General features: G+C 37.6%; 1 protein-coding gene across 4 annotated transcripts in view; it reads left to right on the forward strand.

Annotated features, from left to right (window-relative positions):
* myom2b (myomesin 2b) overlaps positions 1-12,813 on the forward strand; it is a 32,865-nt gene that overhangs the window by 208 nt on the left and 19,844 nt on the right. For 3 of the 4 annotated variants that reach the window (XM_046838057.1, XM_046838085.1, XM_046838075.1), the window contains exons 1-13: positions 2,118-2,189; positions 3,406-3,512; positions 3,922-3,979; positions 4,275-4,429; positions 5,089-5,175; positions 6,635-6,723; positions 7,395-7,445; positions 8,090-8,254; positions 8,643-8,804; positions 9,859-10,000; positions 10,773-10,972; positions 11,066-11,119; positions 12,454-12,581. In XM_046838057.1, the coding sequence (XP_046694013.1) occupies positions 3,427-3,512; positions 3,922-3,979; positions 4,275-4,429; positions 5,089-5,175; positions 6,635-6,723; positions 7,395-7,445; positions 8,090-8,254; positions 8,643-8,804; positions 9,859-10,000; positions 10,773-10,972; positions 11,066-11,119; positions 12,454-12,581 (1,377 nt within the window). In that variant the 5' untranslated portion in view covers positions 2,118-2,189; positions 3,406-3,426. Of the gene's footprint in view, positions 1-2,117; positions 2,190-3,405; positions 3,513-3,921; positions 3,980-4,274; positions 4,430-5,088; positions 5,176-6,634; positions 6,724-7,394; positions 7,446-8,089; positions 8,255-8,642; positions 8,805-9,858; positions 10,001-10,772; positions 10,973-11,065; positions 11,120-12,453; positions 12,582-12,813 lie in introns of those variants that run through there. The other variant, XM_046838066.1, reaches the window with a different exon arrangement.

Here is a 12,813-nt window from a genome sequence, read left to right on the forward strand (position 1 = left end):
GCGAGCCTCATTGGTGACGTCATGTTTCACCAGGGTATAAATAGGAGGTAACACAACACAAAAGCAGACGTTAATTACCGGAAGTTTGGTTAATTGTTGTGACTTTGTATGCTGTTCATCAAAATGACGGAATCTTCTTTTTGTCATTTAGTTTATTATGTTTCTCTGATCAATAATAAAATAAAATGTTAAATTTTTAATAAGTAGATTCCAAACACGTCTACATACACAAACATTGATTATAGTTCCAATAATGAAAATATGACAATGCAGCTAAGGAAACATGATAATAAACAAAATAAGTAGCATCACCTCTCATATCTTCTAGTCTGTATCTTACATTTTTTCGTTTAATGACTCCTATAATTATTGTAACAATAATGTCAACATTTGCACAGAAAAACACTGATCTATTGCATTGCACATATTTATCACTTTATCACTTGCTGTAAATATGCCACATATTTATCTGCACTTTTGCACAATAGCTACATTTTGCACTTCTGGTAGATGCCAAACTGCATTTTGTTGCTGTGTACCTGTACAATGCAATGACCATAAAGCTGTATCTATCTATCTATCTATCTATCTATCTATCTATCTATCTATCTATCTATCTATCTATCTATCTATCTATCTATTGTGTAGAGTATATGAGAGTCATGTAATAAACGAACAAACGACTCTGAGTCAAAGACTCATGTGATGAACCGCTAGGTTCTGTTTCCTGTACATTTTGCGATGGTTTGCTCATGCACGTCCAGTAGAAAATGAACAAATCACTCTTTGAGACTGAGCCATCACTGAAAAAATCACCCAAACATGGCAAATAAATATAAGGCAGAAAAAATCTATCTATGTTTTTAATGGTATTTTCCCCTTCTAATCTTCATCTGTCCAGTGCGTGTCCATGATCACCTCATGTTCATGTTTTTGACTGACCTAAATGTAACCCTGTGTGGTTTCCAGTCTGTGCATGCTGAGATGCTTTTCAGCTCATCATGGTTGTAAAGAGTTACTATATCAATCCTAGTAGCTGTATATTTAATATTTTTCTGCGTATATCTTTTTGTCTACATCTCCTGGTTGAGTTTCTTAAGTAACCCATGTGTGAAGTTCGAGGAGTGCTTTTCTGTTGCTTATAATAAAATTAATTTCATGTTTAATATTTCAGGCTCAGAGTCATGCTTATGCTTATATATATTTCTTATACTTTTATAAGCAGGCCATATTGAATATGGTGTAAAAATAATTAACTCTTTTTCTCTATACTATCTTTATCTATTTGATATGGATTAAAATTATCATTATTTAGTGCTTGTCACATTATAGTGACATTTTATATGCTGACAGGCATCTAAAGATTATGAGTCTGATACCTAGGATATCATATTGGCATATGCTGAGATGCTTTTCTGCTCAGCATGGTTGTTAAAGATTATCTATACCCTTCCTGGCAGCTCGAACCAACCTGGCCAGAGAATGTGAAAAATCCCGGGAGATCAGCAGGTTCTGAAATACTCAACCCAACCTTTGGGCCACTAATATCAATGCCAAGGCAAGTGTATACTATCATGGCTATGTGGGTGTTTCTGGGAGCGTTTGACTTTAGGGCTGTCATCCTCACTGTAAACTGTCATCTTGACTGTAAACTTAATCCGGTGTTAAAAATAGAGCTCTGCAGTATTACAGTCTTTACAAGGCTGTCTCGAAAGGCCTCGGAAACCAGTGGGAGAATGCACAGCAACCTTGTGTCAAGGAATTGATAAAAAATTAAGCAGGATGTAAAAAGAAGCAGTTAAAAGCATAAGAAATATCAAACGAGTTTTATAGCTTGCCGTATTCTTTAGTGCAAATCTTAAATCTATCAGAGCGAGCGTTACTGATCGCTAAGCAACAACTTGCTGGAGTCAGACACAACCATCTTTTAACATCATGAAACACTTGTCTGAGCCATTACAATGCAGTGTGCTTTAAGACATAAGCCTGTCTCTGTAAGAAGTGATGGCGGGACAAGAGTTTATATGCTATATATAATCTTGTTGCGTGTCCATAAATGGTGCACAGGGAGGTGGCGAGCTCCGTGAGGGGCAAGAAGAGTTTTGTTTTCATCAGCCACGGACTCCCAGGCGAGTTGAGTCAGATGTGTGTGTGTATGTGTGTAAAGCACTGCTCTCTACTCTGCCTGGGTAAGTGTGTAACATGTGCCCTTCATTTTATTAGTCTACACCAAATGCCTTGATTTTACACTGGATTGCTGCACAAGGTTGTGTTCTGCATCTTGGCAATGATTTCTGTGCTTAGATGCCTAAATGAATGTTAATGGCAATGATGATCGTTGTGATAATGATGATTATTATCATGATGATGATGGAGGAATATGATAGCTCGGATTGGACCTATTAAGCTATTATGTATTTTTGGCGATGCTGCTGAGGGATTATGCCTTTTATTAGTTACACTTGGCATGCAAAAGTGAAATTAGTGCATGGAGTGCAGGAAGTTTAGTATTAATAGGAAACTGCAGAATTGTATATTTTCCTTATCTTTTTGTGTAGATCTCTTTGTGTATTATGGGCAGCCTTTGTTAACAGTTTAGTTCCTGGAGTGGGTTAGTAGTCAAAGTGTGAAGGATCTGACATTTTGGGTGTGCCAAGTCAAGCAATGCTTTGCTGTTGCATATTTTGTAAGATATTCTGCAAAATAAAAGCATATTTAATATCTTATGCTTAGATGTTTTATAATTTCACACTCAGGCTTGATAATTAATACAACTGGTACAACACCAGTGCTAGGTATATTGTGTATATAATAGAATTTCACATCTATTGCAAATTCCACATTTGTACATCTACTTAAGACCAAAATCTAACCGTAGTCATTTAGTGAGGGCCAAATTGTTTAATTAATTTCATCCTCTGACAGGCATCTAAATCTCATTTGATCCTCATACCCAAGATGTCATCTGTACAAAATGGTGGAAGCTGTTCGGCAGATACGTGATACTGTGAAACATTAGCACGAATAATACCATGAGCAATTAAATAACCTCTGTTAATCATGTAAAATTCGAACGGATCACTGGATTTGTTGAACACATCAAACTTAATTATGTGTATTTGTGCCTGTGGGCTGACGCACTAATAACGGTGGCTGTAATAAAGCCTTTAATGAACAGGACTACATTCCAACTACATCCCATAATTTAGTTCCTTCTGTTGTGGCCAAACATACAAACTCTTTACTTTTTAGAGCATGCTGTAAGATCTCACCTACAATAAATCACATTAAACATCTTGGAAAAGGCTTGCAATTAGTTTACGGTTGTATTTCAGTAGAATTGACCCAATTCGTTGTATTTGTGTAATAGTGTAAGGCTTTATCGCTTTTTTCGCCTTTTCGCAGGCTCTTTTCCGGTACTCAAACATGGCTGCAGCTGTTGCCAAACACAAGCATTTCACTCACGACTATCATATTAAGCAGTCGAGATACGCGGTTAAGGAATACTCCAGGTAAGATACTGTGCACTGTGGATTTTTGTATTTTCCACAAATGATCATGAACCCTCTTTTCAGATGGATTTGTAATTTTGGAGTCATTTTTACTGTGAACAGGATTTTTTATTTTTTTTTTAATAATATTATGGTATTCAGGTTTTCCTTTTATGATTATTTTATCCAAGTGAACAACTAGTTCATGGCGAAAAAAACAACCCTGAGCTATTAGATACAGAGTTAATATTGCATTAACATAGCAGGTAGTAAATTATTCGAATCGGTGTGAAATAAGAGTCTTACTGATTATTATTTTTTCCGTATTCATCACATGATGGATGCAAACGTTTGCATTTTGATGTACACGTTGTGTAGGCGTCCGGTCGACTGTATCATATGTAAATGATGTAAATGGCTGTGTTTTCAGCTCTGCAGTCGAAGAAGTGAGATATGAATACCGAACAGAGAAGAACATCCGGAATGTGGTAAGGTTCCTTTACAATCTGACTGCACAGAAAATGTATTCAAAACTCTTAAAATCGTCTCTTATTCCCCGTTTGTAGTAACCCGAATAATCATATGCTTTCAGCTGAGAGTTAAAGGGTTTAACTCTGGTGCTGAAATAAATACAGGTCTTATTTGGGTTTAATCATATACTTTGTGTTGCGTAATTACAGGCTTGAAATTGTGTGTGTGTGTGTGTGTGTGTGTGTATATACTGTATACTGTATATTCCCACACTGAGCTCATCGCAAGGTCATTCCTTTCTCTTTCTGACAGGTGCAGAAGAAGATTCCAGAAAAGTACATCCGTGAATCATCTATGATTAGAGGCCCCAGGTTCCTGGTGAGGCTCAGGTCACATACCGTGTTTGAAAACACTTCTGTGAAGCTGTGCTGCACCGTGGAAGGCTACCCGAGCCCACAAGTCAAATGGTTAGTCCCTGTTAAGGATACAAAAGGACACGATTCGTTATTGTCTGCCCCGGCGACCCACGCCATCTCGTTTTATTTAGAATCCTCAGCTATTAGCAAAAGAAATCATATTCCTGTAAATAACGCACACAACACCCCTTCACATGCCTGACAAGACTGAGTACCGCATTTCAGGTGTGTGCACAGGTGGGAGTGAATCCATGGTAGTCACCTCGTTTGGTTCCAAAAACATGCCACGATTCTTCTTGCGTTTGGGGGGTTTAGTTGATCACTTGCAATAATAATAATCTTAAAGAAATAAGTAATCTTTATATTATACACTATATTAAAATAAGTGTTTTAACCTGGAAGGGATACAAGGATTTATTGCAAGATGGTGCCATCATCTGTCAAGTCCCTGTCATTGTGCAATTTATTCCTGAGTACTCAAAACACAAGAAGTTCACCTGACATGGTGATTCATACTCACTGTGCACATTAGGACCCTAGAATGACCGAATGTTTGAGAAAAAGCGTATCGAAATTAAATGCGGAAATTCAGTCCACACCTTCGAGTCAGCCTGACGGGCAGAGCACGAGGCAGTGTGGGCTGAAATTTGCATGAAGGTGTCTAGAACCACCTTATTAACAGGCATTAATCATCTCTTTTTTTTTATCAGGTTCAAGGATGATGTCCTGATTGATATTTCTTCTGGAAAATACTTTGTGGAGAGCAATGCTGGGATCCACTGCCTGAACATCATCAAGTAATTACAGCATTAGTATGGACGTAATCATAAATCATCGTGAAATTTGTCGTAATGTGTCTATTGATACCGTATAATAACCAGCATTTAATAGAATTCTGTAACTCATTATAATTCCTTAATTAGAGTCTCACAGATCAGGGGATAGCACTTATCCTATCGCTTAGAAAGCAAAGGGATCATTTTTCATTGGTTCTTATCTGTAGATTTTACATTTGAGCATGACTCACGTTCCTCACACACTACACCCATTTCTTTTCTACAGTGGATCATAATCCTGTAATTAAATGTATGTTGATTATGATTAGCTTCAGCTCGAGATCAGATCCTTACCGAGTTCTTTAGCAGCAGAAGAAGCCGTCGACGTAGATATTTTAGACGAATTTTTAGTGAATATGAGGCGTTTTGTTTGCACACTGGTTCTTACTTGTCCCCAAAAGGATGTGTGTGTGTCTGTGTTTGAGTGTGTGTGTGTGTGTCTGGGTGAGCTTTTATCCCAATTTAGTCCAAGCCCTAACATGTCTTGAGCACCCCTCAGCTGTTCATACCCAAGTGCTGAGCTCAGCGTCATGCGACCTTCCAGCGTCTTAAAGTGTCCAGGATCACGTTCTCCGTCCCTACAACGTTCTCACTATAATGTCCTCAGAAATCCTGACACGGATCCAAAATTTGATGTATTAATACACTTTTTTAAGGCTTTTTTATTTCTGCAAATGGTCCGCTTTGAAATGTGAAATCACAATAAACATTTAGGACAAGGTGGACGCAGCCTGACTCTTACACAGGTGGACATATGAGAAATATTTTGTAAAGACGATACCGGCAGTGCATGCTAATCCGAATGCTAATCCGAATGCTAATCCAAACATTTTTTGGCTTTCCAGCTAAACCAAGCGAAGCCCACGTATAAGTGCAGCGAGGGAGATGAGAACGCTTTAAAATAGCAGCGTTTGAGGTGAAGGTCACGTTACAGCGACTCTTTCCTGGCACCTCAGTCCCCATTTCCATTCACACCTCGCTGCTGACCGCCGGCCGCGGCGTTCAGATAATTAGCTTATTTTGGTTTTTAGTCACAACTGATCGTATCTTGGAAACTTCAGGGACACAAGCAGTGTGTGAAAAATGTTATCTGTTCCCAATCTGGCTTAGTTTAACACACTCACTTCCATCACAGCACTAGATTAAAGCCGGCTTATGTATTTTACGCTAGAATTTCTGCGCTCTGTCCAGTTGTCAATTAGGAAATTAGCGCGCTGTATATCCGATCCAAGCAGACATTGTGCAACGCTGGCAGCTTTATCATTTGATTAACAAGTCGAACGAGATTGAAGTCGTTATTGATTCTGTATATTGATCCGAGTTTGGGGTGATTCCCGGGAGAAGATGAACAGAATTCAACTGTGTGTGTGTGTGTGTGTGTGTGTGTGTGTGTGTGTGTGTGTGTGAATTGCTTGTGCAGGTGTGGGATTGATGACACTGCTCAGTATACGGCCGTTGCCGTTAATACTCACGGCCAGGCCTCCTCTCAGGCTGCAGTGATTGTCAAGAGTGAGTATTGCATTAAGCATTAATTATTTTCTTCTCTTTTATATATTTCTTTCTTTTCAGAAAAACATACATTAGCATAAAACTGTCACGTCAGCACTTCTGCTTTTACCTCACCACAAAAAGTTTGAGGGGTTTTGAGCTTCTAGGTAGTTCAAGAAGATGAAAAATGAAGAAGTATGAAACTTGGGATTTGGTTGAGGGGTACCTCTGCTGGTGGGGATGTGTAGTGTCCTATTTGAAGCTTTTTTTTAGCGCAAGTATTGATTACATTTTGAAGTTTAATGGCATTCGAAACACTTAATAATGAATCAGTGAATGTTCCTTAAACAGAATGATTCAGTAAAAATCATTCCTCAAAAACCTGCAAGAAATTGAAAATACACCAAATGCTTTTAGTATTTTTTTTGGATGGTGCCCCCTAGTGGTCTGGAGTGGGAAGCGTAGGCAGAGGGATGCAAATGAACTAATTCATTATTTAAAAAAAATCATTAAAAGTCATTAAAATAATAAAAACAAATATTTCAGTGTAAATAGAAAATTTCTTGGTAAGCAACTCAGACTAATGGACTCTACATTGCCTCTTCATAAGGCGTTTATTTTTAATCATTTCTACGTATATAGTTACACACTATTTTAGTAATTGGAAAAACTTTGCTGTGTTTCTTGTTTAGGGGCCAAAGATGAAGAGAAAGTCATCCCCTTTTCTTGGATGCCTTATGAATGTAAGTCTTACAAACATTTTATCACTTCCTTAATATACACCATAAGCATTTATTGTTTACGTGCATTCAATTCACTTTGTATATTTTCACCACAGCCCTTTAAATTTAGATTAATCCTTAACTACAGCACACACAGCTCTGAAAGAAGTTCTGGCTGTAGCATACATTTAAATATAAGGTTTATATTCGAGTTTTTTGTTAAAGGTCAGTAAGATTTCTCCCGTGCCACTTTTTGTGGACTGAGCATTTTTCTCTTGCAACAATGCTGACAAACTGCGTTTTTTTTTTGGTGTGTTATTAACTTTTAGAGGATGGAAGAAGACTGTTTATAGCTATAATAAAACTCATAACAGGACCTAACTTGCCTTAGGGATGTTCCCAAATATTTAAATGTAACTGGAACTACAACTTGTCATTTATTAATATGCAAACGTTTGACAAATTGCTGTGGTATACGAGGAATATTGTTCTGGCTTGGTTCAATTTTCTATCACAGCATCCTGTGTTTTATTTTCTATATATGTTTCATATGCTTTATTTGATTTGTTTTGAGCCTTAATATTGTGTGTGTTGTATTCGGAAATATTGCCAATATCTTTATTAATATCTTAAATAGAACATTTTTTATTTTTGCATTTTTTCAGACTCAATTTTGCCAGAGATTAAATATACAAAGATCAACATCACTTTTCTGGAGACGTTCGATGTGGTATTCGGTAAAGAGGAGGAGTGTGTGACTCTCTCCTGTAAGATGACTATCAGCCCCAATCTTGCCAATCTGCAGCCCGAAGCCCGTTGGTACAGAGACGGTACGAAGCAGGCTACACACTTTTCCTACATTTAGAAATAGATCCTGAAATGCATTCTATTTACGTAGATGAACGAATGATTATTACTATGATGTAAATGGTTATAACCTGCATTGTACATTAAGACACTTGTCCTTGTATTTTATTCATGTGTGTGGGGTTTTTTTTTCGTGACACATCTGTGACAGACTTTTGGAATATCTCTCTATTCTCTGACTCACAGTATCACCTCCTCACCTGCTGTTCTCCAAATCATGATTCAGTTACACCTCAGATGCACATCTCAGGCATATTCTAAAGGAAGCCTTGTTTCTCATTTACACTGGGGGCATAAAACAGGAGAAAAAAACGAGATGCCATGCTGAGTTACGTCTTTTAAATCTTATAGAGCACCTTTTGAAGGAGTCGAAGTGGGTGAAAATGGAGTCTGGTGGAGGTGTCGCTAAGCTCACACTGACTCACCTCGCCAAGGATGATGAGGGCCTTTATACCCTGCGCATGGTGACCAAAGGAGGAGATGCAGTGCACAAGGCTTACGTCTATGTGGAAGGTAAACATCTCTGAGCTTAACCAAGGAGGACAACGAATTCCTTTGAACTAAGAGGAAACCAAACATATTTAACTTGAAAGCTGAAAGTTCTTTGCCATGGTTCTCATGGATAATACTTTGTAAAGGTTTTAGTCGACATGAAATTCTTTGAAGCTTTTAAAACGAAGGAAAAAGGAACTAAGCATTTCTTTGTATCAGAGTAATCACTTTCTCTGGAAGGAAGCGTAATGAAATATTTCTGAGTATTGAAGTGATTCTGATGAACAGTAAACAGTAAAAACAAAAATACAGTCAATCCAGAATTTGCCTCTGGATTTAAAACTCTGTATTTAATCTCAAAGTCTGTCGGATTGCTACATACTGTATTGTACAAACTGTACTTTCGTTTGCTTTCTACCTTTTGTAGACATCATGCATTTTTAGAATAGTAATCTGTAACATTCAGTTATGTTTTTAAAAATATTTTAATGGTTCCCAGGAAAACTATTACATAAAATGGTACACAGAAATTTCTACTCTTCTTGTGCATGGCAAAAATGGCATCTTAGCCATTAAGCAAATATATCCGGCTTATTATTTAGTGCTCCTATTTTTAAGATTGCAAGAAAAAATATATACATATGTGATAAAATCTCTGACTATTTTTACTTGCTTGAAATCAGCTCGCTCTATCGGCAGATCTGGAATATATTTCTTGAAATGATTTGCCAATAGAATATGGAAAATCCTGCAGCATGGAGCGAGTAAAAGCTAAAATGTTGCAGCATCTTTGATTTGATTTATAATAACTTTGCGATAAAAAAAAGTCAGATGAATTTGCCCATGTTTAATAGTCACTTGGATTATATATACGTTTTTGCAGACGACCTTGATACGAGGTTCTTATTTTATTTTTAACACGGCTTGGAAAAAAAACGGAGCCAGGGGTCAAAATGTTAATTTTTTATATGATTATTTGAGGTTTGTCTTAAATAATTAAGTCAATTTGTTCAATATATTAATGTTAACAAGGTAAAAAGAAGAAGGTTTTTACAGAGCCCTGATTTTATTACAGATGGCCCCCCTCCAGTTCCTTTGGCCCCTGGAGCCCCCATGGACATTAAGATCCATGATGCCAACAGGGATTATGTCATTATTTCCTGGAAGCCACCCAACACGACCACCGAGGGCCCCATCATTGGATACTTTGTTGATAGGTGACTGAGAAGAATGACATGTCTGATTACTCCAAAAACTGCATTAAAAAGATCCCTCCATTCACACACACATATAATTAAATCAGATGATAGGGGATTCCTAATGTTTAGCCATTTGAATTATTCAATAATAAAAAATCAGTGGGAAAAAAAAGAATTTGGAAAAGGTTAAGAAGCAGTAGAAATGCAGATGTAACCCTTAAAATTCTGGAATGGTGCAAGCAGGTACTATTTGGCACCGAAATATATCTTCAATCTCGTAAAGCAGAATATGATTGAAATTCATTTATGGCATCACAGTTTAGCAGTAAAAAAATATTTTCGTTCTATCAATAGATGTTTAAAGCTCAGGTTGTTATAGAAAGCAGGCCTGGTCTTCAAATAAGACCTTCTGAGCAGTCATATGAGAGTTCAGTCAGTCCCTGCACCAATCATAAGTCATTCAGGAACAGCGTTGTTTGAGTCGTCAACTTTTGAAAATGTTATTAAACCTAACAAACAGGCGTAGAGCTCTGAAGACTAACGCTCAAAGAGTTTTCCAAAAGTTCTGTTTGTCTGGAAATGTTGTAAAAACGTCCTGTTTTTTTTTTTGTTCAAGACATTAAAAAAGAACGCATTCAGGTCCATTATGAATAATCACGATTTGTCTTAGAGTAAAATAATCGGCTGTAATTTTCGCTGTCTTTTTAATTGTATGGAAAGATAATTGATGCTTTTAGACAAATAAGTTCATGTCCGTTTTTATCGTCTCTCTGCTTGAACTTCGTGACAGATGCGAGGTCGGAACCGAAGACTGGGTACAGTGTAATGAGTCTCCCATTAAGATCTGTAAATACCCCGTGTCCGGCCTGTTCGAGAGTCACTCCTATTATTTCCGTGTGCGTGCTGTTAACGCTCGTGGCATCAGCAGACCTTCCAGAATGTCTGAACCTGTCGCTGCCGTGGATCCTTCTGAGTTTGCCAGACTTCAGGGTAAAAACATTGTCAAATTCCTAAATTACTGGTAACGTTATTCGGCTTTGTGTGTCAGATTTTAAGTTGATTCTTGTTTTTTTGTTTTAACAGCTACAAGACTTGGGGGAAAACTTGATGTTGTTACGTATCACGATGAACTTGAAGGTAGTCTGGATTTTAACATTCTTTAATATACAGTATTTCTCTACACTCAATGACCTCTTTATTAGGAACACCTGTACGCTGGTTCTGAAATGATCTAATCAGCGGCTTTAGCATTACACATAGAAACATGCAGATACAAGTGGAGACCTTGAGTTAATGAGAAATGGTTGTTAGTGCCAGATGGGCTGGTAAACTGATGATATCCTCTCTAACTCTGTAACTCTAGTTCCCCGAGGGGAACGAGACGCTGCGCCGTAAAGCTTTGGGGGTTCCCGAAGGGGAACATGGTATATTCACACGACATTTTCTAGAGTTTATAGAGAATCCTGCAGGAAAAACGAATCACCTTGTGGGTAAGAGAGTTTAGGGGGAATAGCAGGTTTGAGGTAATAGGTAGGATTCGTTCCTCAAACAACCAAACTTTGCAAACTAGAGTAACATCTCAGAATGATGGGTTCCTTAGAGCAGATGGGCTACAACAGGAGAAGATGGCATTGGCATGGCATCCACTCCTGTAAGCCAAGAACAGGACTCAACAATGGACTTTTTTTTATCCAATCTTGCTTGAATGAGCAGCTGTACAGGTGTTCTTAATAAAGTGATTTTCACACATCTGAATAATAATAATTTTTTCATTCCATCTGTTTGATTTAGATAAGATAATAACTTTTTAGTAGTAATTGAGTCAGTTAATTGAGTTATTACCTAATTAGTAGTTGGTCATTACAGTTAATTTAGTGGTAAATTATTAATTCTAATAAAAACTATTTAGAGTAAGAATCATTTCTAATATTATTTAGACAAGGATTTTAGTAGTAGATGAAGTAATAATAATAAAAGAATTAATATGTTCTACATCTAAATGTTTAGACCTAAAAATCAGTCAGGAAATACATATTTCCGATATTTCTTTTACGTTCAAATAAACCCTGGTGCCCTTTTTTGTGTCGTTTCCCTCTTCCTTTCATGATTTCATCTTTTCTGTTATTGCAAAAAAGAAAGAAAACAATAATTATACAGGCCATAATTAGCTCGCATTCTGGAGGTGCTGATTACTTTTTGATGAGAATTCCATCAGGAAAGGAGTGTCTGACCATCTGTGGTGCTTTTTTTCAAACTGGAATTAAAACATCAGCTGGTGTCAGGAGCGTGTGCGTTCGGCGTGGCGTTTACACCAAAACTGCAGATTTCAATGGTCCTGTCATTTGAGGTGTCTTTGAGATGTTTCTCCAAGGCGTGTTTGTGTGTACGTGTTTGTGTGCGAGAAGAGCATTGAACGTGAAACACGCTGTATGGTGCATGTGGTAATTGTGTTTAATGTGATTTGGCTGTAGCTGAGGGAACAGCTCCTGGAGCTCCATCCAATGTCTGCGCTTCTGAGACTGATCGAACGTATGTTGTGCTCAGCTGGAAGGCCCCAGTGTACCACGATAGAGCCCCCATGTGGTACTACATCGAGAAGGTTGGTACGATGTCAGAAGGGTGACCTATTAAATCCCAAATCAAGTCCATATCACTTTTTCCATCATGTCTTTTTTTTTACTTAAATGTATAAAGAGGTCCAGGTTAGTGTTAGCATGCTACTCCACCACTAGCTGGCATTGCTGTGGAAAGTAATGGAGTTGTTTTTTGATGGATTGGTTTAATCTCTGAATGGATGCCGATGCTGGCAAAGAATGATAAAAAACACAGGC

This window comes from Silurus meridionalis, chromosome 2 (genome assembly GCF_014805685.1).
Source record: "Silurus meridionalis isolate SWU-2019-XX chromosome 2, ASM1480568v1, whole genome shotgun sequence".
Taxonomy (NCBI): domain Eukaryota; kingdom Metazoa; phylum Chordata; class Actinopteri; order Siluriformes; family Siluridae; genus Silurus; species Silurus meridionalis.